Genomic DNA, 27,882 nt, shown 5'->3' on the forward strand with positions numbered 1-27,882 from the left:
TAAACCGAAAATTGTTTATTAATTTGTGTTTGTTGTTATGAATCGGTTTAAAAGAATTATTTTGTTCAAATATTGCTTTATTTCTGTTAAAATACTATCAGTAATAGAATATCAATGTCGCGGGAAAAATTTAAAACACGCATCTAAGTGCCCAACGTGTCCATATGGATACGATATGTTACAGAAAAACTAAGATATAGAAAGGTCAAATAATAGCCTGTTTGCGCTATTTAGTTGTATAAGAAGTCAAAAATTTGAAAATATTCAAAAACAACCAGTTATTAAAAATTAGAGTATTTAAGAAAGTTACAAGAACGCGATTGTAATATAGCTGGTAAATTTATGGAGTCGATCAGTTCGTTCCCACTCCAAGAAATAACATTGCAAAGCGTTCTGGAGTCAGTAGTAGGAAGGCGAATGGAAGATTTGACAAGTGGGATCTGGGAAAGCGCTGTGTGTCTTGCAAGGGAACCGCATATACACTTCTGGCCATTAAAATTGCTACACCACGAAGAGGACGTGCTACAGACGGGAAATTTAACAGACAGGAAGAAGATGCTGTGATATGCAAATGATTAGCTTTTCAGAGCATTCACACAAGGTTGGCGCTGGTGGCGACATCTACAACGTGCTGACATGAGGAAAGTTTCCTACCGATTTCTCATACACAACCAGCAGTTGACCGGCGTTGCCTGGTGAAACGTTGTTGTGATGCCTCGTGTAAGGAGGAGAAATACGTACCATCACGCTTCCGACTTTGATAAGTGGTCGGTTTGTAACCTATCGCGATTGCAGTTTATCGTATCGCGACATTGCTGCTCGCATTGGTCGAGATCCAATGACTGTTAGCAGAATGTGGAATCGGTGGGTTCAGGAGGGTAATACGGAACGCCGTGCTGGATCCCAACGGCCTCGTATCACTAGCAGTCGAGATGACAGGCATCTTATCCGCATGGCTGTAACGGATCGTGCAGCCACGTCTCGATCCCTTATTCAACAGATTGGGGCGTTTGCAAGACAACAACCATTTGCACGAATAGTTCGACGACGTTTGCAGCTCTAAACATTATGGGTGGTGTCTGTTTGTTCTATATCGTGTCTCCCTACCACTTTCGCGCAACGACGCTCTGAGCGTGTTTTTTAGGGAATTGACTAGTTTGAACCTGGGACCTGTTGCTGGTAAGGAGACGCCAGACCACACATGAAATGTAGAATTCAGAAGAGTTCAGTGAGACTAGCGATGATATAACCAAATACTTAATGATTTCAGCGTCAGCTCCACTGCACTCCCTGTAAAAGAATCTTAATACTAACTAAATTTAGTGGAAGGGGTTCAAGGCTTTCCTATTTTTAGTTAGCTGGTAAAATAACGTCGAAAAAGCAGTTAAGTTTACCATTGGAAATTTTATTCTACTCACAAAACATCGTTTATAAATTGCACTATTGATAAAAGGAAATGTTTTAATACAGGATGGTAAAAACCAACTGCGTTCAACAAAAATGTGAACGAATATTCCCTGAATGGGTTTCCCAAGTTCTACAATGGATCGAAGGATGACCTATGCCATATCACATCTATAATCTAGGTTTAAATTTTCACAAAAGAGAAAACTATCAGAATGGTCTACATTGACCCTCAATTATCTTTAATTACTTATCTAACTTGTCGTAAATTACAGTGGCTGATGTGGCTTCTCAATAACTATATAACAGAAAAATCATCGCGTTTCAGATTTTTACTTCAAGTGGCAAATGTGAACACCATGAGCTTTAATTGACGATCGACACTAGTATTATGCAAAAAGGGGGTGTAACAGATGAGACTTCTGCAGTTCTGAGTGAAGCTTTATGCGCTGTTATGCGGCATTGAGTGCATTCGTTACCTTGTTGGTGTTCGTAAGGGGGCGGCGGGCAGCACAGCTCCGTCCAGCTCGCCCTCTCGGAAGCAACTCTGTTACTAACTTCTCCTTACTACAATTTACCGAAGTTGGTTTAAAAAAAAACTATCCGGCTGTGTTTTCATCTGACCAATCAGGGTCTCAATGTTAACCTTAAGCTCCGCCTACAAAAATTCTGTCTATGCAATGAGAAACGTTATACTTTTCGTGGTGGGGCAATGTTTTTAAAGTTTGCAATGTAACAGAGACGCGAAAAAGTCTCACGCTAAAACTTGCAGCTGGTGTGGTCCTTTTAGCGTTATCGTAAGATCTATACTGTTCTTCTGGAGGGCTCTATCTTTTAACATGGGCTGGGGGGTGGTCTTGACGTAACAGAGACGCGAAAAAGTCTCACGCTAAAACTTGCGGGTGGTGTAGCCCTTTTTGTGTTATTGTAAGATCTATACTGTTCTTCTGGAGGGCTCTATCTTTTAACATGGGCTGGGGGGTGGTCTTGACGTAACAGAGACGCGAAAAAGTCTCACGCTAAAACTTGCGGGTGGTGTGGTCCTAGCAGTTAGCTGGCGACGTGAGTGTCCGTCCGTTCCTTATCGTAGGGCCTTCCAGCTTAACACAGTTCTGCTCTCAGCTTCTGTTCTCGTTTCTCCCCTCGGAACTGCGTCTGTCCCATGGTGGGAAGGTATGACATGCATTTAGGCATTCTTGTGTTAGTCTGTGGTATTTCATTTGCTCACTCGTTACTCGTATTACTTTGGTTAATTTATTGTCACGATTTATTCGGAGCTATGTGACATCCTTCTGGATTTGCTTATCATGTCAGGGTTTTCATGGAAGTTGCTGGATTTGCCTGACACCTTACATATCACCACCCTTCGAACTTAATTTTTGCACTGAAGTTAGGCAATGATTGAATCGTTGTCTAAGTCAGTCCAAAATTATTGCTTTATCTAAATTTTGTTGCCTACTGTTCAGCCACGTTATTCTGGTTCTATGCTAGTTTGTATTACTAATTTATATTTTTATATTCTTCCACATTATTCTTAAAAATGACATGAGAAGAATATTTTTATGCTATTATTAATTTTTAATTATTTTCTTTCTTTATTTAAGTGTGAAGTTTGTTTTTTAAGAATTTTGTTATCGAAAGTGAGGAGTCTTTCACATCGATTTTCTTAGAAATATATATTTTTTTATAAATGTAGTAATTAAGTAAAATCTATGCCTAACACATTTTCTAAATACCATGTACAAGTAAAATGTTTTTGTTTCTAGACACTCATTTAAACATTGTTACACTAACAAATAAGAATTATTTCCAAGAATTGCCTTGACCAAGAAATATACATACACAAGTATTGAGATATTATCCTAATAAATGGTACAAATGTTAAAAAAAGGGAAAACATCCAATAAGATAATTTTTTATTCTTTGTTTTTATAAGGAGAATATAAGTAAGATATAGTTATTCTTTTATTTTTATGAGGAGAAAATAAGTGGCATATGGTTTTAGTGTTTATTATGCCTTACTTTTGTTCTTTATATACTGTCCATTTCAGATCTAATGACTTATTTTTATCGATAGTCTATTTTTATTTAAGTCCATAGTCAGTGACTGTTATTTTGTAGTTTATTAGCTGTCTGGTGTGCTTAACTTATTTAGTTTTTTACACGTTTCTTTTGCACAATTCCTACACCACATAATTTGATTTTACACATTCACACAATCCTATGAATGTTTAAGCATGAGGTTGACGAATGTTTTTGCACGAAGGTGATGGACTTGAGCGAGATGGATGCGGGCAAGTATTTGATGTACAGCTTCGTTCGTCGTTCCTTGTTGGCTTTGCAAGTGTGTGTTGCTGTTGTGGAGGTCCCATAATGGAATGGAGCTGTGAGTGCAGAATCTCGTGGTTTACTGGCTTTGTATGCGTGAAAGTCATCGTTATGTGTCGCTGAAAGCTGTCGTTTTTCGTTGTAATACTTCACAGACGACTAGTTTACAATAGGATAGGGATTTGGGAAGGTATGTCGTCTATTCTTCACCCATCCTCTTTCTTGGTCTCAATCTTGCGAATCTTCAACTTCTGTTCTTCCTGCTTTTTCTCTGCTTCTTACTTGATTCTTGGTTCTTCTCTGGGCAGGATATGGAAATATTTATTGATAACTAGTCGTTTTGAAGTTCTCCTCCCAGTAACAGGTTGATAAATGGTTTGGACATGTCATTTCTACTTTGTGGACGTTTTCTTCAGTTTCGTGCATCAGCGTGTTGTTTAATAGCGGTAGTGTGACTTTTACACATATTTTTTGCCAGTGGTGGCTTGCCCAAGTGGTCTTCTAGTTGGGCCGTTTTTGCTCGCTCCGCTGAGTGGGGGCGCTCGGAGACCCTTCCGGCGTTCGGCGTTGCATTGCGTCACTGCAGGGTGTTCCGTTCCAGCAGGGTTCCGCCTAGCGGTTAAATTTATTGCCCACTTCAGTTACAAGGGCCTTCTGTTGGTCTCGCTGTCCTTTCCCTTCTCTTGACGCTTCTGCCTTGTAGGAATCGTGTGTTGCTAATTACATCCTTTTCTTTCTTGATTCTTCTTGCGTTGCAACTTGTGGGTCGTTGCATCTGGTCTTTGCTGGAGTTTTTACAATGGTTCTTACAAAAAGTTTTACTTATGTTCATCTAACATATGTCTAGTACCTACATTATTTTGCGCCTTCTTAAAAAGCTTTACAAATTTCGGCGCCCTTTCCATGTTACAATTCTAAGATATTTTGAATCTTAACTTCTACAAAAATCCTCAAATTCGTTTTATTTTTATTTTTTGTGTAGTGTCGTGGTGTATAGCATTTTAGTATTTCATGCTGTTAGACTATCTACACTTTATCCCTTCACCTTAATCTATGGTACTATTGGTGTTATTTTTGTTTTTGTTTTTATTGAAACTACTTTCTTTTCCCCACCTTCCTCACTCTTCATTCTTCTTTCTCCTGACGATCTTATCTGCAACATAATCTTGAAATATTGTGCTGATTATTTAGCACTAATAAAATTAATCTTCAAACTTGTACTGAAAGTGTTTAATACTGCCAGTCTTAGGTAAAAATACCTCTGCTTTATCTCGTAAAATACCCTCCAATTCTCTTTCACTGTGTTCTGAAATACCTTGAACTTCTTGCAATTTTTCGTCGATTTCTTTATGGACTTCTAACATGAGTTGAGGCGATTCCCCCTTTTGTGCATACCATTCTAATCCTTCATCCTCTTTATCTCGCATCATTCTTAATGGTTTGGCCGGCCGCGGTGGCCGTGCGGTTCTAGGCACTTCAGTCCGGAACCGCGTGACTACTACGGTCGCAGGTTCGAATCCTGCCTCGGGCATGGATGTGTGTGATGTCCTTAGGTTAGTTAGGTTTAAGTAGTTCTAAGTTCTAGGGGACTGATGACCTCAGATGTTGAGTCCCATAGTGCTCAGAGCCATTTGAACCATTTTTTTTAATTGTTTGTTTATAACTAGTATTTCTTCTAATTTTAGCTTTTGCTCAAAGAGAAGTGTGACATTCCCGAATGTTACGCTACCTTTCCCCATATCTAATATCGCTCGTCTCTCATTTAAAAAATCTGCACCTATAATCAAATCTACAGTTAGTTTAGGTATAATCACGAAGTTGGCTTCAATCTTTTGACCTTGGCACGAAAGAGTTAACCTTGTTTGTCTCGTAACTTCCGCAGCATTGTTTCTTATAGGACCTCTTACTTTAATCTTACATGTTTTCAGAACTGGCAATTCCTCATTGGCATTACACTGCATAAATAAATTTTCTGAGATCGCAGTCAATTCACTTCCGCTATCAATTACAATATTGACTGGGATATGCTTTACCATGGCCTTCACAATTGGTTGAATTTGAAAGGGTTGGTTCTGTTCTTCTTCTTCTTGCATCAACGAATCCTCCACTGAATCATACATGAGTCTTTTTAGGAATTTCCCTTGTGAATTCGAACTTTCTGTAGGATAAGCTTCGACTGCTACTTCTCTCTCTTTTATTTCCTCTTCTCTATTTCTTCCTTCATTTACGCTTTCTTCAACATCGTCTACTTTTTCCTCATCCTCGTCTATCTTCTCCTTCTTCATCGCTACTTCCACATAATCGCATCTAAATGCTCTAATTATCGCTTCATAACTTCCTTCATTATATACGTTGGGTTGTGTGCCCACTCGTAACTTATTTTCAACTTCTGTCGATTGCGCATTATCCTCATTGAATTCGCTTTCCCTGGTTTCCATCTCAAATAGCTCTGCAATACTCATTACTTCGTCCTTTCCTCCTACATTCGTTGTGCATGCATCTGGTAATTCATCTTCCTCGTCAGTATTCTCCCAATTAATTTCGTCCCAACACGATATTGTTATTTTCTTGTCTTCGTTTTCATCTGGTCCCTGCGGATTTGTTTCTTCCTCCTTCTCTTCTCGTGATAAGATTTTTACTTCTCTGTTCAAGGTGTTGCAATTGTCCTGGGTCGGTGCGTCATTCTCTTTGGCATGGGCGCTTAGTTGTCAATTCGAACGTTTATCGGGGTTAGGTGGTCTTACCTCCACATCTTCTATCTGTATTCTCTTTTCTTGTTCAGCTTGTTGATATTGGTTTCTTTGTTGATAATTTGTCGGTCTATTGGTTCTCCAGTACCCGTTCCAGTTGTCGTTATTCCCTCTGTAATAGTTGTTGCCGTTCCTGGGTGAATTATAGTTATTGCCATATTCTGTTCTAAATCCATAACCGGTTCTTTGTTGAAATCTATTGTCGTTTCTTGGTGCGAAGTTATCACATGGTTCGTAATTATTGTTTCTTCGTACTGTGTCTTGTGGATTCCACTGCTTTTTGCTTTCGTTTTCACGTGCGCTTCGCCTTTTTCTTGCGTCATCTTCCGAAAATATGAACTCTAGTTCCCTTAGAATACCTTTAAATGTTTCGACGTCATTGCCTCCGTGACCTACTGATGACTGCTGGTAATTCAATGGTAGCTTCATCGCGCATAATTTAATCAACTCTCCGTCACTGTATGGTACATCTAAGCATTGATTTTTCTTTGCCATTAATTCGAAAAATATCACGGGACTCTTCTCTCCTGAATTTTCAAAATATGGGTTCTGTAATAATTCGTACTTCACTCTGTTCTGTGCTTCGCTGGACCAATATCGTGAGAGAAACTTCTCTCTGAAATCTTCGTACGATCGGCAGGTCACTGCAACATTCTGCATGGTTTCTGCGACTGTTCCTGACATGTGTGCACATATAAAGTCTAATTTGTGTGCTAGCGTCCAGTGTTCTGGTAATCTTACTCGGAGTTGATCAATAAAAGTTCGTGTACGAGGTGTGGCTAGAAAAAAACCGGACTAGTACTGGTGAAACAATAAAACGAATGCAATAAGGCTGAAAGTCGCGTGGCCTGTCACGTGACTCTCGCTCCGCCTACTGCTCGAGTTTCATCTGCCTCCTGCACTCAGTCTGCCCGTGGCGTCTGTTTTAAGTAGTTGACGTTTTGTCTGTGCGTCGGAAAATGTTGAGTGTACAGAAAGAACAGCGTGTTAACATCAAATTTTGTTTCAAACTAGGAAAATCTGCAAGTGAAACGTTTGTAATGTTACAACAAGTGTACGGCGATGATTGTTTATCGCGAACACAAGTGTTTGAGTGGTTTAAACGATTTAAAGATGGCCGCGAAGACACCAGTGATGACACTCGCACTGGCAGACCATTGTCAGCAAAAACTGATGCAAACATTGAAAAAATCGGTAAACTTGTTCGACAAGGTCGCCGTTTAACAATCAGAGCAGTGTCTGAGTTAACAGGAGTTGACAAGGAAAGTGTTAGGCAGATTCTTCATGAAAGTTTCAACATGAACAAAGTGTGTTCAAAAATGGTTCCAAAGTGTCTCACAATTGAACAGAAAGAACGCCGAAGAATGATTTGTTCTGACATCCTGGAAAACATTGAAAGTGATCCCACCTTCTTACAAAATGTTATTACTTGCGATGAATCGTGGTTTTTTACTTACGATCCCGAAACTAAACGCCAATCGATGCATTGGAAAACTCCTGGTTCTCCACGACAAAAAAAAAAGCACGAATGTCAAAATCGAAATTCAAGGCAATGATGATTGTTTTTTTTTTTTTTGACATAAAAGGGATTGTGCACATTGATTGGGTACCAGGGGGACAAACAGTGAATCAGCATTACTACATTAGCGTTCTGGCTACCCTACGTGAGCGAGTACGGAGAAAACGGAACGATTTGTGGAGAAAAAAGTCATGGATCCTTCGCCAAGACAATGCCCCAGCTCACAGTGCGTTGTCAGTGAAGACGTTTTTGGCAAAACACAACATTCCCATCTTAGATCATCCACCCTACTTACCTGATTTGGCCCCCTGTGACTTTTTTCTTTTCCCTAAAGTCAAGTCAGCTTTGAAAGGAACTAGATTTGTTGAAGCAGTAAAAGAAAAAGCGACGGAAGTACTGTATGGACTTACCGAAAATGATCTGCAGCATTGCTATGAACAGTGGAAAATTCGTATGGAGCGGTGTAGAGACCGAGGAGGAGAGTACATTGAAGGAGATAACATGAAATTGTAAATAATTGTAAATAAATGTTTTTTCCAGCATCAGTCCGGTTTATTTCTAGCCGCACCTCGTATGTAATGAGTTTCCTTCTCGAAAGTGTTGAAATTTTCTGACTGTGAGAAAATGATCATTGTCGTACTTCGTCATAGTTCCATATGAAATTCGCGATTCCACGCCACTTTTGTTTCTGATCATTTCTCCCGTCGTTCTTTGCGGTTGTGGTAGATCCATTGGATATTGTTCACTGTTACTTTCGCCTACCCTTGCGTAGTATCGTTGGAGTGGTACGCAATAATTTTCTTCCATCGGTTGTAAACGTGTAGCTGAATGCATTGCACTGTACTCTTCGCGACCTGGCTTTCCATTGTCACTTATGTTACTTTCCGCTTGTGATTGGAATCGCAAATGCGTAATATCTTCGTTAATTGCTTGTTTTTCCGGTGCTGTTACAGATACGGATGTGGTTGCAGACTCTGTGCTTGTTCGATCCTGTTCACTACGCTCTTCAATGGTTTGCAACAACTCTGTTTGCAATTTCTGAAATTGTCGCTTCGTTTGCGCTTCTATTTTGACCATGCGGTTATCATATCTTTTCAGCGCTGCTTTTGTGATACTTTTCTGTAACAAACTGTTTTCAACAACTTCACGCACTGTACCTGCTGCTTGTCTAGTAATTACGTTTATCTGTTTCTCTAGTTTCTTGATTTCTCCCTGGCTGTTGTTACGTAATGTTTTGATCTCGTCCTGAGTGTCATTACGCAATGTTTGTACGTCCGCTTGTACCTTGTCAATGTCTGTTCTCAATTGATTGTGACCTGTTATTAAGTTTCCTATCACTTCTCGAGATTCTTTTGCCTCGTTTTCAATATGACTTAGGTGTAACTGAATTTTTTTGTTTTGTTCTTTAATCGCAAACATTTGTCTCGTGGTTTCTGCATTTTGTTTCGTCATTTCTGCATTCTGAATTTTAATTTGGTTCTCAATTTCTTTATTTTGTCTTGTCATGGTTTCCGTCATTAATTGTAATAATTCTGCCAGATTGGTGGGTCCTATTTCGTTTTCATCCGACGTCCTACGCTCTGTGTTTTCGCCCAAGTGTTGGTTCGCAACCGATTGCATTGAACTGTGCGGTGACGCGTTTCTGCTCGCATTCCTTGTACTCTGTGGTGAGGGAGATCTGATTACTTGTACTATGGGTTCTACGTATTCAAGACGCAAGTTAGAATCCTCATCGACTGTCTCTCTACTTTCCTGCTCCTCTGTCGTATGCTGACCTAGGTTTTCTGTGCCTTGACGTACATTATCCTCGTTATGGTGCGTTATATATCCTATTTCTCGCGATACTGCATCGTCTGTTGTACTGTCCTCTATTCTCTGTCCATTTTCATGCTGGGTCTCTACCTCAGTTCGGTCAAGGTCTCGATCTGCCATTGCTAATCTTTCCGAATCCCTTATTTTCTGTTGTAAAAGCAATTCACGCGCCCTACTTCGCGTCAACATACGCTCATTCGATCTCGCGCGTTTCATAAACTTTTTGTTCACACGACTTGACACTACCAAGACTGACAATCCATTCACTTACATCTCAACGATGTGTCTGTTTGTTCTATATCGTGTCTCCCTACCACTTTCGCGCAACGACGCTCTGAGCGTGTTTTTTAGGGAATTGACTAGTTTGAACCTGGGACCTGTTGCTGGTAAGGAGACGCCAGACCACACATGAAATGTAGAATTCAGAAGAGTTCAGTGAGACTAGCGATGATATAACCAAATACTTAATGATTTCAGCGTCAGCTCCACTGCACTCCCTGTAAAAGAATCTTAATACTAACTAAATTTAGTGGAAGGGGTTCAAGGCTTTCCTATTTTTAGTTAGCTGGTAAAATAACTTCGAAAAAGCAGTTAAGTTTACCATTGGAAATTTTATTCTACTCACAAAACATCGTTTATAAATTGCACTATTGATAAAAGGAAATGTTTTAATACAGGATGGTAAAAACCAACTGCGTTCAACAAAAATGTGAACGAATATTCCCTGAATGGGTTTCCCAAGTTCTACAATGGATCGAAGGATGACCTATGCCATATCACATCTATAATCTAGGTTTAAATTAAGTTTCACAAAAGAGAAAACTATCAGAATGGTCTACAGTGACCCTCAATTATCTTTAATTACTTATCTAACTTGTCGTAAATTACAGTGGCTGATGTGGCTTCTCAATAACTATATAACAGAAAAATCATCGCGTTTCAGTTTTTACTTCAAGTGGCAAATGTGAACACCATGAGCTTCAATTGACGATCGACACTAGTATTATGCAAAAAGGGGGTGTAACAGATGAGACTTCTGCAGTTCCGAGTGAAGCTTTATGCGCTGTTATGCGGCATCGCGTGCATTCGTTACCTTGTCGGTGTTCGTCAGGGGGCGGCGGGCAGCACAGCTCCGTCCAGCTCGCCCTCTCGGAAGCAACTCTGTTACTAACTTCTCCTTACTACAATTTACCGAAGTTGGTTTAAAAAAAACTATCTGGCTGTGTTTTCATCTGGCCAATCAGGGTCTCAATGTTAACCTTAAGCTCCGCCTACAAAAATTCTGTCTATGCAATGAGAAACGTTATACTTTTCGTGGTGGGGCAATGTTTTTAAAGTTTGCAACGTAACAGAGACGCGAAAAAGTCTCACGCTAAAACTTGCAGCTGGTGTGGTCCTTTTAGCGTTATCGTAAGATCTATACTGTTCTTCTGGAGGGCTCTATCTTTTAACATGGGCTGGGGGGTGGTCCTAACGTAACAGAGACGCGAAAAAGTCTCACGCTAAAACTTGGGGGTGGTGTGGTCCTAGCAGTTAGCTGGCGACGTGAGTGTCCGTCCGTCCCTTATCGTAGGGCCTTCCAGCTTAACACAGTTCTGCTCTCGGCTTCTGTTCTCGTTTCTCCCCTCGGAACTGCGTCTGTCCCATGGTGGGAAGGTATGACATGCATTTAGGCATTCTTGTGTTAGTCTGTGGTATTCCATTTGCTCACTCGTTACTCGTATTACTTTGGTTAATTTATTGTCACGATTTATTCGGAGCTATGTGACATACTACTGGATTTGCTTATCATGTCAGGGTTTTCATGGAAGGTGTTGGATTTGCCTGACACCTTATACAGCAACATGGACTATCAGCTCGGAGACCATGGCTGCGGTTACCCTTGACGCTGCATCACAGACAGGATCGCCTGTGATGGTGTACACAACGACGAATCTGGGTGCACGAATGGCCTAACGTCATTTTTTCGGAATCCAGGTTCAGTTTACTGCATCATGATGGTCACATTCGTGTTTGGCGACAACGCGGTGAACGCACATTGGAAGCGTGTATTCTTCATCGCCATACTGGAGTATCAGCCGGCGTGATGGTATGGGGTGCCATTGGTTATACGTCTCGATTACCTCTTGTTCGCATTGACGGCTCTTTGAACAGTGGACGTTTCATTTCAGATGTAAAACAACCCGTGGCTCTACCCTTCATTTGATCCTTGTGAACCCTACATTTCAGCAGGATAATGCTCGACCGCATGTTGCAGGTACTGTACGGGCATTCTGGATACAGAAAATGTTCGACTGCTTCCCTGGCCATCACATTCTCAAGATATCTCACCAACTGAAAACGTTTGGTTAATGGTGGCCGAGCAACTGGGTCGTCACAATACGCAGGTCACTACTCTTGATGAACTGTGGTATCGTGTTGAAGCTGCATGGGCAGCTGTACCTGTACACGCCATCCAAGCACTGTTTGACTCAATGCCCAGGCGTATCAAGGCCGTTATTACGTCCAGAGGTGGTAGTTCTGGGTACTGATTTCTCAGGATCTATGCACCCAAATTGTCTGAAAATGTAATCACATGTCAGTTCTAGTATAATATATTTGTCCAATGAATACTCGTTTATCATCTGCATTTCTTCTTGCTGTAGTAGTTTTAATTGCCAGTAGTGTAAGTCAATTGTGACGCATTGCTTCAGTGTGAGGAGTCTTTATCTTGAAAGCTGCCGAAGTGGGTAACTTCTAGAATGGCATTAACTAACAGGTTTCCTTAATTAGCTACACCTCATTTTTCATCTAGATCTACAGAGGTAGTTCAGTGTGTTCATGGAATCAGATCTCAAGAGACATTAAACAAATTATTGGAAGAACCTAAATGAAACTTCTATCGCTTGCCATGCATTTTTAGCACTAATTACTGTGGTTATTACGCATCTTGTCGCTCTGATAGCCAGCTGTATTATTAAATGCCCTTTTTTTTGTTCGCGTATTCATTTTTTTTCCTACTGGCAACCATGCATTTGGTTACTTTAAAATGACATTATTCTCGTATATCTATACCAAACACCGGAGTGGCCGTGTTTTCTGCGCCATCCGCCCAGATTCATTTCATGTGTGAGATCCGAATCTTCTTAGGAGTAGTTGCTGCTCCGTCACTATTTAAAGACACAAAGCCATTTGTCATATGGTAACAGAGTTCCTCGATATTCAGACAATGAGTCCATCCCGCCTACAAAACTACGTCCGTGTCCATGACCGCCTAGGAGTGCTTGCAGCAAGCAAGGCACTGAATCATTCTAAGAACTGTAATTGCAGGTGACAGACAGAGAAGGAAAGCGTAGAGGATGAGCTCTAAACGTAGATGTCTCATAGGAAGGAAAAGTAAATGCGCACGCGGTATGATAAACACATGGTTGATGACCCTGTCGCATGGTGCAAGGAAAATGATAGGTAATGAGAAAAGAACGTTGATAAGAATCCTGAACATTTACCTTGCAACGATGTAACTAAAAACATCATAAACCTCGTTTCGCAACAATTACAGCATTGAACTTTCAGGAATCCATTTCACCACTTAGGCCCTACCGGTAAACTGGAAATGGAATTTATTTTGTTCTTCCCATAGCGTGGGGAACAATTATTGTTGGCTTTTTTTTTCAAAATCTTCAGGCCCTTCTGCGACACACCGGGTCACTCCAAAGATGTACTTTTGGGTAACTGTCAAAACTTTAAGCAACTAAGTCAAAAATATCTACCTGATACTTCTTCAATTTAGCAACCTTTTCTGTTCAGTACGTTATCACCAGATTACTGATGGAGAAAAATATTCGAAACAAAATTGTTTATGCAGTGTGGAAATCACGATAACGCCGAAACTGCCCAAAACACAAGAAAACAGGCTCAAAGTATCTCACCTTCCCAACCGAATTTCTCTGCGCCACATAACATCCTTGACGCATTGTCGGCGTCTGAGTGCCACCTAGTGTACACTGATTCCTATTGCAATCAGATCTGGATTCACTGCATCACAGGCCAATGGTAGAGTTATTTTTACCGCTCCAAGTGATGTTGTTCATTCATATTAGTGGTATTTTGACGCGCTTCGGATTATCGAGTTGACTGGAATTTCAGATGGAGCTCGTAAGGTTTGGCCTATGTCTCATCCAGTGTAATGATAGGGTGCAAGAAAGCCTTTCCTTCGCGCTCACAGCGTTCCATGTGGGTACGAGTACTGTCGTATCATAGCTGTTTCCGCATTTCCGTCGAATCATGCGAAATCATCAGGACGCACTTTCTTATGTCCAAGCATTGTTCAGAAAGTGGAACTCAGTCTTACGCTCTACTCCTGTCTCTCGAGGCCCACTCACGAAACGTTTGGCATTGATCGGTGTCGAAAAACGAGGCTAGAGCAGATGGCTTTTCTTTGATAGGGATCCACCTGGCCTCGCTGAAGGCTTTTACCCACGTTGCCACTGTTCTACAAGGCAATGCGGATTCCCTGAAAGTCTCTTGAATACCGTGATTACTCCATCCTGCTCTACGTCCTCTGGCACATTCAATTCCAGCTCTGTTATCCATGTCTCGAAAACTTCGTGACAGACTTCAACAGACCGTCCGATACATGCGACTCTCTTTTTCTGGTAAGTGTTCACGCCCATGATGAAAAGGGAGAATCTACTTGCAGTGAGGTCTGTAACTGACGTGATTTGTAATCGACGCTATTTCTGTTGTACGGCATTGTTTCCACTATTTAAGTCCGAATCCTTGTTGATTTTACAGTGTAATGTGGAGTAAAATAAATGTAGAAGGTATACATCGCAGAAGATGCAGTTTCAGGTACTCAGGCTGTGGACGAAACACTTTGTAGATGCACAGTGTCTGTATGTTGAGGGGCTGGGATGTGAGGTGTCGCTGACCGGCCCAGAATCGCACACAGCGTGGGCGGCTTGAGTAGGCGTCCTTTGAGCTACTGTGCCGTGGTGTGGCGCGTCAGCGCACACGCCTCGTAGCTCGCAGGCGGCAGCCCGAGGTCAAGGTCGACACCTGTCTGCCGCCTGAACACCAGCCGGAGCAGGCAGAGGCGCTGCGAATCTGCGCTCAACGTCTGGCAATAAGAAGGCGCGGGCAACATGCGTATTGTCGTACTCCGTTTGAGCATCTGTCCCACTCTTATCGTGTAAATCATTTTTCCTTACATTCTCAGTCGAAATTCCTTTAATTCTTCTGCTCGACGAGAGTGTTTTTCTCTAGTGCAAGATTTTTGTTACACTGTAATAACATTTGCCATTAAATTCCACGCCATTCTTACTGACATTCAATGAAGAAGCTTGCAGAATGCTGCCCAAAATTGACTAATTACGAGTGTGTACTCATTGAGCACTGAAAGCCGTAGGTGAATGCCTGTAGCACAGGCTTTGAATAAGTGGTTCTACGAAAAATTTTAACAGAAATCGAGCACAAAAAAGTACTGCCGTCCAGAAAATAAATTAAAGCAACTTTCACCAAAAATATAACACACGTGAAAGTATATGATAATACAAGCAATTTAACAACTGACATATTGACAACTGAAAGCATGCGACCTTGGTAATGTTCGTGTAATAATTTATTACATCCAGGATCGCTTAGATGTATAAAAAATATTCACATTATCCGTTACGTCAAATAACTGCCATCTTCAGATGTGCTTACCCTCCTTCGGGCGCTCTAAAGTATAAAGTACGTCAAACGCAAATTAAGTACAGTTTCGCGAATTTAGATCCTTTGTGCGGTCAAGGAAAACAGGTATTTCTTCATTGTTCCTTCGGCTACCGTCCTGATAGGTTTTTTCCATTGCCGAACACCTGCAGCGCGTCTGTAAGAAGGTTAACAGTGAATCCGCCACATTTGGCGTTCAAAATACACCGCACGCTTGATTACGTAAAAAAAGAGTTCTTCTTGTTCAGATCGCGTAAAAAAACGTCACAGCTGACAAACTTTATGAATTGCCTAACTACGATTCTGAAATTGAAGAAGTGGATGACGACAGTTCTGATGAAGATCAAGCCCTTGTCTACTCCAAGCATTATTCACAAAGTGAGCAGGAATATGATCCTGAAGATGATTGTTTGGAAGGTAATAGCGGGGTTGTAAGTGAGATATATTTCATAGGAAGAGACAGAGTAAATGGAAGAAAATCTGCGGTGAAAGTAAAAGCAAGACGAAACAAAAAGAAAATCCCGAAAACATTTTTGTTTATCATTAATGTTAGAAATTGTGAATCTTAACAAAAGACACCATTTAACTTAAATCATAAAACAAAAATGATTTATCTCATGAAGATAGCTGCCTGTTATGTATTACTGGCCCATACGCATAATTCTACTAGATGCATGACATCTTTAGCAAAGAATGTCACTTAAACAACTTGAAATAATAATAATAGAATAATATTCCTAAAATAAGGTTCTAATGAAGTGATGGAATTGTGTCAATCCGTATGGTGTATAAAGTACGCCACGCGCCCGCTAACGTAAGTAGAATGTATGTGCCCATTCGAGGACTAATCCAAAAAAATCTTCGTACAGACGAACAAATAGCTAGGCGCTTTTAACATTATAGTCTTTTAACGTCTCAGTGAATGTACATATCGGCACATGTTAAAAGATTTGGCCTTCTTTTTATTCTTAATGTTACGACATAAATAGCCGGCCGAAGTGGCCGTGCGGTTAAAGGCGCTGCAGTCTGGAACCGCAAGACCGCTACGGTCGTAGGTTCGAATCCTGCCTCGGGCATGGATGTTTGTGATGTCCTTAGGTTAGTTAGGTTTAACTAGTTCTAAGTTCTAGGGGACTAATGACCTCAGCAGTTGAGTCCCATAGTGCTCAGAGCCATTTGAACCATTTTTTACGACATAAGTCATAGGCACATATGTCAGTTTTCGTTCTTAGTGCAGAGTTTGTCCTGCTTCTCACTAGTGGTTTGCCCTATGCTGTAGTTTCACTTTTTCTTTTATCTTCTTGTTCAGTGACGTCACATGATTGCTTCTACAACCATTGTTTGTTGCTATATGTTTTAAAGTTTTAATTTCCTTTATCATTTCATTTACAGTCTGTGACACTTTGAGGATTCCAGTGACCATAGCATGGAAGTATACATTTTTATGTTGCTGTGGAAGGCAGAACTGCACGTTAATAATGACATCGGTGGCCGAAGACTTTGTTAAAAAGGACATTTCATGTTTACCTCCAAGTTTGGTTGCTGTCAAACCTAAGGAACTGAGTTTGTCATATGCTTCCATCTTAGCTGTGAATGTTATATCTGCGTTTAGTTCAGCTTCATTAGCTTCGACTAATATGATAAGGTCGTCAAGATACTGTTTGTGGTACACGATTTTTTTCTGTTATTTGTGGGAAACTACTGAAGACTCTGCATTCCAAGTCTTTTATAAATATATCTGCGAGTGTTCCAGATAAGCTGTCTCCCATTGCAAAGCCGTCACTTTGCTGTTACATTTTGCCTTGAAATTTGAAATGAATGAAATCCTGCACAATTATAAAAAATCTATTCAGCAAAGCTTAATTTTCCGTACCTGTTTGGGTCCTTCTTAATATTTTCAGTAGGTTCTTTGATTGGGACATTTGTGTTACATCAATCGAAGCGAATGTGATTCGTGGGGTATTGTAACACCTCTAATAACGTTTACGAATTCAGGGCGTTATTATGCTGTTAAGACTGCTGAAAGCTATACGTCTTCTTGAGCCTGTCATTGAGTATCATATTTTTAGCTTGGTATCTGATATTGATAACAACTGCATGACTTCGACGGTTCCATTGTATTCAAAATACGTCACTGTTTTATAAATGTAATCGTCATCTTTAACAATAACTGCCGTATCAGCCTTTACTGCTTTCGGTTCAGCTTTTTAACTGTTTTAATTTCGTTTAGATTCCGATTTTCATTTTTCGTTTCATTAGCTAACGCTTTTATAACTTAAGCATTGGTGTCGACTTGTTGGTATTTACACATCTGAGGCAGTTATGAAGCAGTTTTAGTTTCTATTGAAATGTGATTAGTTTTCCGTCGATGACGAACAGTTTCAGATCAATGACAGAACAGTGAACATAACTTATATCTTAATCTTAACAAGGGTCTGATATATAATGCTAAATTAAAATATTTTATACAGTGAAGTGGTACAAAAGCATGTAGAATTTTAATTTTCAAAATTAAACAGAATTTAGCAGAACATAAAAATGCAATAGTAGCTCTAATGAATAAATACCAACAAATGGTCACGAATGTTAAAGTTTAAAAAGGTAATTAATGAAAATAAAAATAAAAATCCAAACGAAATGAAAACAATTAAGAAGAAGAATGAAAAATTTCAGGAAAATAATGCAATTGTAACGAAAACAGATATGGATAATAGCAATTTTATGATTACATTTATAAAACAATGAATTTGTTTGAAGACAACGGAATCAGCTAACTCAATAACAAGAACATTCTTAACAGATTTGAGCAAGACTTCAGGAGGAATCACAGGATGCAGCAAGTTTTTCTAAACCTTCGTATGGGAGACTGATATTTTGGTACACCTGTAGCCTAAAGATGTCGTTAATCACCTGACGTGAAGACATTACATTACATTCTCATTCTCTCTAGCAATACCAGAACAGCATCTAATATCACGACATTTATGTTGGCAGGTCTCAAAATGATCAACATCGCGGGCGTGGTGTCCATCGTTCTGTTCTACGTGCTGATCCTAGCGGTGGGCATATGGGCCGGCCGCAAGAAGGAGGCGGGCAACGACTCCGAGGAGGAGGTGATGCTGGCGGGCCGCAACATCGGCCTCTTCGTCGGCATCTTCACCATGACAGGTGCGCACTGAACACAGCTGCCGCTCCAACACGTGTGGCTCAGCAGGCTGCCCACAACTGTGCGGTGCGTCGATGCGGGGAAACGATATCTTCTAGTGCGATAATATCAAGGGGCTGACAATGTTAGGCTACTGTAGAATCCAACGAGACTTGGTTTCAAGAAATTCGATGCATTGAAGTAAATATCTCAAGGACGCTCTTTTTCGGAATCCTAATCCAACGTCGCATGCTGTTTACCGGCTTGGAGTGTAATAGTTGCTATCAAAAATCTTTCAAACGAAGTCAGGAAATGTTGGATACAAGTAACACTTAAAACTGTTCATACTACGACAAGTATGTGTCATTAATTGGTGTCACGCTGAAGGAAGGCGCCTGAAACATATCTGTTACATTGTTCTTTGTTTTTTAATATTAATTCGAAAAACAAAGCCTACATTTTTAATTTAGTCTTACACATTTGGTTTACGTTTCATTTTATTTTGTTGTCTTTGGTGTTGTGGACCAAAGAGTGATTTGGTGTATCTCTCGATGGTGATTATCCTGTTTTAATTAGATCTAGTATATTCCCACTATTTATCGGATCCACGTATCTAATATACAGCTTTGTTCCGTTTCACCACATATCGAAAACGCGGATTCAAAAATGGTTCAAATGGCTGTGAGCACTATGGGACTTAACATCCGAGGTCATCAGTCCCCTAGAACTTAGAACTACTTAGACCTAACTAACCTAAGGATATCACACACATCCATGCCCGAGGCAGGATTCGAACCTGCGACAGTAGCGGTCGCGCGGTTCCAGACTGAAGCGCTTAGAACCGCTTGGCCACACCGGCCGGCAAAACGCGGATTCCTTTGTTGACTGAACTGCCTATCGCACATGCTTCACTTCCGTACAACGACACATTCCAGAAAAGCTTTTCAGAAAAGACTTCCTAAAATTTATATCAGTATTCGAAGTAAACTTTTTTTCCACAAACGCTTTTCTGGGCAACCTGCATTTTGTATCCTATCTACTTCGGACATAATACGTTATTATGCTGCCAAAATATCAAAACTCATTTCTTACTTTTACTATCTCATTTACTAATTTAATTCTCTCTGAATCGTCCGATTTAATTCGATTACATTCCATTACCCTTGTTTTAATTTGTTGCTCTTTTCAAGACGTCCATACCTTTCAGATGCTATTCCAATTACTTTGATGCCTTTGACAGGATTACAACGTCATCTGCAAACCATAAAGTTTTATTGCTTGTCCCTGCAATTTAATTCCCTATCCAAACGTCATCTTGGTTTCCGTAACTGATTGCTCAGTGTACAGAATCAATAACAACGGGGATAGGCTATAATATCTACCTCACTACCTTATCAGCTATTGATTGCCTTTAATATCCTTCGTCTCCTACAACTGGAATCTAATTTGTGCAGAAACTGTACATTATCTTTCGCGCCCTGTGTTTTATACCTTCTATCGCCAGCCTGTGAAATCTCTTACGTCACATTTGTTGAGGGTCAGCTGTCGACGTCGGAAACTTCTTGAGGCTTTTCGCCGATGATTCTGATTATACGGCATAAAGAAGTTGCAACGTTCGAGAATTGTAACGAATTGCAAGAAGACCTACAGATGTTTGGTTTGTGGGGCGCTCAACTGCGCGTTCATCAGCGTCCGTACAAAGTTCCAATTGTCATACAGTCCATTTTTTTACGCAGTCCAAGCTAGCCACAGTCAGGAATGATTATGATGATGAAATGATGAGGACAACACAAACACCCAATCCCAGGCAGAGAAAATCTCCAATCCGGCCGGGAATCGAACCCGGAGCCCTGTGATCCAGAGGCAGCAGCGCTAGCCACTAGACCACGAGCTGCGGACATGATCTACAGAGAATCTACGCCGTTAAAAGCGATTGGTATTTGATACCCAACATACATAAACGTAATGAGTGCAAAGAAACGAAAACAACCGTCATTGTACGATTACATGATTGCTGTGCAACTAGTGAAATACAAGGGCGATAACAAAGTTTCCATTCGAAGGCCAGAATCTGTATGCCAATCAGACAAAATCGTCTTGAACACTGAGACAATCATCGCTCGGACACGCTACATAGAAAATACCCGTTTTGTAAAATATCGCCGCGCGGGATTAGCTGAGCGGTCTTGGGCGCTGCAGTCATGGACTGTGCGGCTGGTCCCGGTGGAGGTTCGAGTCCTCCCTCGGGCAAGGGTGTGTGTGTTTGTCCTTAGGATAATTTAGGTTAAGTAGTGTGTAAGCTTAGGGACTGATGACCTTAGCAGTTAAGTCCCATAAGATTTCACACACATTTGAACATTTTTTTTGTAAAATATCGTGTCATTCTGCGCAAGAAATCCGTAACTGCCTCTTCCGACAGGAATCTTCGACCCATCAAGGCCTTTTTTAAGAGAGAGAAGGCGTGGTACTAGCTTGGGGTGATATCGGAACTACAGCGCGAATGATCGAGTCTCTTCCATTCGAGTTGGTGTAACTTCTGCGTTACAGTATTTGCGACATGGGAACGTGTATTATTATGAAGCAGCAGCGCGCCATATCGCTGATTCCCGGGACGTGGCATTCGAAAGACATGCTTCCCCACACACAATATTCACTCTCCAAAGGATATATACCTGTGTTGCCCTTCGGCAGCCAATAAAACAATAAGAGCACGTGGTCCTGTTTGGACGCATTTGGTAATAAAGTCACAATAGTTCACGGTTATGCATTTACCGCACGCACTTCGGAACGACACGAATACCACACTAAACCCTCCCTTGGATGTCGATGCTTATATACCCACATCGGAGTGGCGCTATGTTGCGTATAACTTGCAGAAACTCCCTCAAATGGGAACTTCCTGATCGCCCTTACACTTCAAAAATCTGGGACAATGCGTTCAGGACGATTTAGATGACCGACCACATAAAACTAAGCTAAAGAAAGGGAGGGACCTTTTGCAGACTGATTCTTTGGAAGAATGCTCAGTTGTAGTCCACCCGCGAAGGGGGTACCTTATACAACCAACGTTCGGTCTATATTTGAGTATTGATTGTCAGTAGCGGTGACATATTAAATAGGATTGATAGAGAGAAGAAAAAACAGAGATCACAGGACACAGGGAGTGCAGCGTGTTTTGTCACTGTTTCATGCAGTAAGCGCGAAAGCATCATGAAGACGCTCGTCCAACTGGAATGGGAGACGCCAGAAGAGAGACGCTGTGGTTACTGTCAAAATTCCGAGAGCATACGTCCCTACGTGAATCAAACAATACACTGCTTCCTATTTAATGTATTTCGCGAAAAGACCATGAATCCAAAATGAGAGATTTTCGAGCTCGCATGGAGGCTCACCATCAATCGTCCTTGCCGTGCACTTGCCTTGAACATGTAAGGGGTGGCGAGGGGACGGGAGCGACAGCGGCACGAAAAGCGCCCGCAGCCACACAGCTTACGTTGGTTTGATGAGTTTTGATTTCGATGTAGACGCAGCTTGTGGTTTTTTCACTACGAGATAAGCCAGATGGTGTAATGTGACGGTAGGTGGACTTCGTCTACAAAGTTCGAATTTGTTAGATTCAGAAACAGAGAGACCAGATACAGCTAGCGACAGGCCATAGGAGTGAGTGGCGTGTGTGACGAGTCATCCAAACTAGACGCAGACCCAAAATTTGACCTGTTGTCGAAGTGGTCAACTGCAAGCATGGTCTATGTTCCAAACAGGTTAACTGCACGTGGAGGTCAATTTTTGAGTCAAGTCAACAGCCTGCGGGGGAAAACACAAGTTAAGTTAGTGATACAACATTTTCCTTCACATTTTCAGGGAATTTCTATGGCTGTAAGCTAGATCAGGAGGATGTTAAAAAATTCTTGATAAAATACTCATTCCCTTAATGGGACTCTCGTCAATGTAGGCCTATTTAAAAAGTCGTGGAATAATAAAAACAGCGTTTAAAAAAATTCAGTCTTGCTACAGCTCCATTTCTGCAATTTAAAATCATTCCTGTATATACTGCACTGGGTTTTCACGTTTGCTGCGAATTGGTGAGGTTTGTCTGTATCATTCATCTGATTGCAGGTGGTTGTTTGACTCTGAAAATTTTGAAATTTGTGGCAAGGTTCTATGGAACGAAACTGCTGAGGTCATCGGCCCCAACGCTTACACACTAATTAAACTAACTTAAACTAACTTACGCTAAGGTCAACACACACACCAATGCCCGAGGGAGGACTCGAACCTCCGACGGGGGGAGCCGCGTGAGCCATGACAAGCAGCCCTAGACCGCGCGGCTACCCTGCGTGGCTCTGACTCTGAACGATAGCATCAACAAAAATATGTATTTGCGGATGTGCGCTCTGAAAATTAAGGCCAAAAGCGCTGTGAAATGCGTCACAAGAGTTAGTTGTCCTTGCAGAAGTTGGAAGCCCAAATTTCGTGAGAAAACTCACATTGTGAGTCTATAAAGTTCGTAGTCAAATAATCAGCAAAACATGTAACATTTTCTCTTTCGGGTTTAATGATCATTAAATCTTCAACACAGGCACCACCAACTTCGTCGAGAGGGAGAAAAGCCAAACCAAACAACCAGTGCAACGAATTACCTTTATCAGCATTGCTTTGTTTATAATCAGAAGATAGCCCTTACCCCTAAATTTAAGCCAGGCCTGTGTAAAATGAAATCTACACCCTACTATCGTTGAAAATAGCCGTACCTGACTAACTACTTTGCGTATAGCCACTTAGAAATCAGGCACAATGATTGACGGTTGAAACTTAATAATAGTCAGAAGGCCTTACGATTCCAGTCAATACATTTTTGTACGTAGCGTCTGTTTTGTTAGGCAACAAACAAAATACTAACACTATGAACTTCATTTAACATTTTCGGCAATGTTATCAAAACAGACACTGTGACATGATAATCACACAAAGGTGACAAAAATCATGGGATAGGGATGTGCGCACATACAGATGCTGGTAGTATCGCCTACACAGGGCAGTGCATTGGCGGAGAAGTCATTTGTACTCAGGTAATTCATTTGAAAAAGTTTCCGACTCGTTTACGATCGTCCGCAGCTCGTGGTCGTGCGGTAGCGTTCTCGCTTCCCACGCCTGGGTTCCCGGGTTCGATTCCCGGCGGGGTCAGGGATTTTCTCTGCCTCGTGATGACTGGGTGTTGTGTGCTGTCCTTAGGTTAGTTAGGTTTAAGTAGTTCTAAGTTATAGGGGACTGATGACCTCAGATGTTAAGTCGCATAGTGCTCAGAGCCATTTGAACCATTTTTTTGTTTACGATCGCACGACGGGAATGAACAGACTTTGAACGCGGAAGGTACTTGGTGCTAGACGCGTGGGGCATTCCATTTTGGAAATCGTCAGGGAATTCAATATTCTGAGGCCCTCAGTGTCAAGAGTTTGGCGAGAATACCAAATTTCCGGCATTATGTCTCACCACGGACAACGCAGTGGACGATGGTGTTCACTTAACAACCGAGAGCAGCGGCGTTTGTGTATTGTTGTCACTGCTAACAGAAAAGAAACACTGCGTGAAATAGCCACAGAAATCAATGTAGGACGAACGATCCGCTAGGACAGTGCATCGAAATTTGGAAGCAGACGACCGACGCGAGTGCCTATGCTAACAGGGCGACATCGCCTGCAGCGCCTCTCCTGGGCCCGTGACCTACCGGTTGGACCCTAGACTACTGGAAAACCGTGGTCTGGTCAGATGAGTCCCGATTTCAGTTGGTAACAGCTGATGGTAGGTTTCGAGAATGGCGCAGAGCCCACGAAGCCATGGACCCGTTGTCAACAAGGCACTGTGCAAGATGGTGGCGGTACCGTAATGGCGTAGACTGTGTTTATAAGGAATAGACTGGGTCCTCTGGTTCAGGGGAAGCGACTGTTGACTGGAAATGGTTCTGTTCGGCTACCTGGATACCATTTCAGCCATTCGTGGACTTCAAGTTCCCAAAGAACCATAGTGTTTTTACGGATGACAATGCGCCAGGTCACCGAGCCACAAGTGTTCGCGGTTGGTTTCAAGAACATTCTGAACAGCTCGAACGAATGACTTAGCCAACCAGATCGCCCGAGCTGAATCCCATCGAACATTTATGGGACATAATCGAGAGGTCAGTTGGAGCACAAAATCCTGCACATTTTCGCAATTGTGGACATCAATAGAGGGAGCATGGCTCAATATTTCTGCAGGGGACTTTGAGTCCATGCCACGTAGAGTTCATGCACTGCGCCGTGCAAAAGGAGGTCCGACACGCTATATCTTTTGTCATCTCAGCGTACATTTTTTAATGTTAGTGAAACGACTTAATTTTAAGAGTGATTCACATAATTCGGTAATAGCATTCAGATTTACACTATTGGAAGTTGTTTGTCTGTTTAAGTTATCAGTGGCTTCATGGGTATGACCGACTTCACAGTAAACACAATGTGGGTTGAAGAATCATTTTAGTAAATACATTTTGTACTGTGCACCTCCACGCTACTCCACGTTGTGTTTCTCTGTGTTTCCGAAATTTAATTCACCTAACAAGTTAAGGCCTCTTTCACTTGTCATATGCTCCATTTGTAATATACTAGTCGCGTACGAGGAGTAGGAACTGGCTAATGGTTCAAATGGCTCTGAGCACTATGGGACTCAACTGCTGAGGTCATTAGTCCCCTAGAACTTAGAACTAGTTAAACCTAACTAACCTAAGTACATCACAAACATCCATGCCCGAGGCAGGATTCGAACCTGCGACCGTAGCGGTCTTGCGGTTCCAGACTGAAGCGCCTTTAACCGCACGGCCACTTCGGCCGGCCAGTAGGAACTGGCCCACACAGCATAGCTCTAGGAGAAGGTGATTAACGACAACAGTGTTACCAACATTTGTGTGCAAACGTTACTGAGTTGCAAATAAAACACTCGCGCGCAGTCGACCTTTTTATAACATACCTCATCATGCGCAATCGATCTGTCTGCTGAGGTAACTCTGAACCTCCACTCGCACAGTCGCGCAAACAGTAAACCTTTTCGCGCGCAGTCGATAGACATCCGCGGATAAGCGCACGGGTAGCAGACACGTGTCTGCCGCTGGATGGGAAGCCACAGGAGCGGCGCGCGTCGATACGGAGGGCAGGCCGCGGCCGCTGAGTCTACACCTGCCAAAAACACCGAGCAGGACCGCTGCTGGCAACGACTCTACGACACGTGTCCCATTTCTCTCAGTAAACAAAAAGATTCGACTCGTTGTGCGATACTACTGTCTACCGCAAGTAAGAGAACTGTGCGGCAGTTTGACTGCCTGGAGGTGAATGTTAAAAGGTTCTTAGATTGAAGACCAAACTTAACATCTTGCCAACCCTGGTCGAACAAGAACGTTTACGTTCGAGCTAGGTGCGATCACGAGCATAAGGAGATAAAATACACTACTGGCCATTAAAATTGCTACACCACTAAGATGACGTGCTACAGACGCGAAATTTAACCGACGGGAAGAAGATGCTGTGATATGCAAATGATTAGCTTTTCAGAGCATTCACACAAGGTTGGCGCCGGTGGCGACACCTACAACGTGCTGACATGAGGAAAATTTCCAACCGATTTCTTATACACAAACAGCAGTTGACCGGCGTTGCCTGGTGAAACGTTGTTGTGATGCCTCGTGTAAGGAGGAGAAATGCGTACTATCAAGTTTCCGACTTTGATAAAGGTCGGATTGTAGCCTATCGCGATTGCGGTTTATCGTATCGCGACATCGCTGCTCGCGTTGGTCGAGGTCCAGTGACTGTTAGCAGAATATGAAATCGGTGGGTTCAGGAGGGTAATACGAAACGCCGTGCTGGATCCCAACTGCCTCGTATCACTAGCAGTCAAGATGACAGGCATCTTATCCGCATGGCAGTAACGGATCGTGCAGCCACGTCTCAATCCCTGAGTCAACAGATGGGGACGTTTGCAAGAGAACAACCATCTGCACGAACAGTTCAACGACTAACCTGGGTGCACGAATGGCAAAACGTAATTTTTTCAGATGAATCCAGGTTCTGTTTGCAGCATCCGTGTTTGGCGACATCGCGGTGAACGCACATTGGAAGCGTTTAGTCGTCATCGCCATATTGGTGTATCACCCGGCGTGATGGTATGGGGTGCCATTGGTTACACGTCTCGGTCACCTCTTGTTCGCATTGACGGCACTTTGAACAGTGGACGTTACATTTCAGATGTGTTACGACCCGTGGCTCTACTCTTCATTCGATCCCTGCGAAACCCTACATTTCAAAAGGATAATGCACGACCGCATGTTTGCAGGTCCTGTACAGGCCTTTCTGGATACAGAAAATGTTCGACTGCTGCCCTGGACAGCACATTCTCCAGATCTCTCACCAATTGAAAACGTCTGGTCAATGGTGGCCGAGCAACTGGCTCGTCGCTATACGCCAGTCACTACTCTTGATGAACTGTGGTATCGTGTTGAAGCTGGATGTGCAGCTGTACCTGTACACGCCATCCAAGCTGTGTTTGACTCAATGCCCAGGCGTATCAAGGCCGTTATTACGGCCAGAGGTAGTTGTTCTGGGAACTGATTTCTCAGGATCTATGCACCCAAATTGAGTGCAAATGTAGTCACATGTCAGTTGTAGTATAATATATTTGTCGAATAAATACCCGTTTATCATCTGCATTTCTTCTTGGTATAGCAATTTTAATGGCCAGTAGTGTATATCCCCAGCAAAAGCAAAACCTTCAGTTCAGTTAAGCTGTTGTAACCGATTAAAACCATAATCTGACTGCAAATTATAGATTAACCTGCATCAGAGCACACGATCTCAAGAACGTGCATCGTTTCAAAGAAATAAACGTTCACCACTAATTCGCATAACTACGAGAGCGTGCTGAAAAGTAATGCCCCCGAACTCTTTATGGGCAAACTCTTAGAGGTTTTTAAATGAAACATATCTTTATTCTTTTTGACTACAAAATTGTTTCTCAACCTAGTCACACTGGCTGCGAAAATTGGAGATCAGTTTGCTGATACTGTCACTGTAGAGTGTTTGACTTCGTTGACGGAGCTTCAATCTCACCTCTATTTGCACCGCTTCATCACTAAGGTTCCGAAACAAATGAAAATCGGTTGGGGCTAAATCGGAAGTCGTGCGGAGGATGAACAGTGAACTCAAGGCGTCGGATTG

General features: G+C 42.0%; 1 protein-coding gene across 1 annotated transcript in view; it reads left to right on the forward strand.

The window, feature by feature from the left end:
- LOC126259850 (high-affinity choline transporter 1) overlaps positions 1-27,882 on the forward strand; it is a 357,917-nt gene that overhangs the window by 151,759 nt on the left and 178,276 nt on the right. Inside the window, exon 3 of the mRNA XM_049956909.1 lies at positions 18,499-18,672. Within this exon, the coding sequence (XP_049812866.1) occupies positions 18,507-18,672 (166 nt within the window). The 5' untranslated portion in view covers positions 18,499-18,506. The remainder of the gene's footprint in view (positions 1-18,498; positions 18,673-27,882) is intronic.

The sequence above is a fragment of the Schistocerca nitens genome, chromosome 1, assembly GCF_023898315.1.
Source record: "Schistocerca nitens isolate TAMUIC-IGC-003100 chromosome 1, iqSchNite1.1, whole genome shotgun sequence".
NCBI lineage: Eukaryota > Metazoa > Arthropoda > Insecta > Orthoptera > Acrididae > Schistocerca > Schistocerca nitens.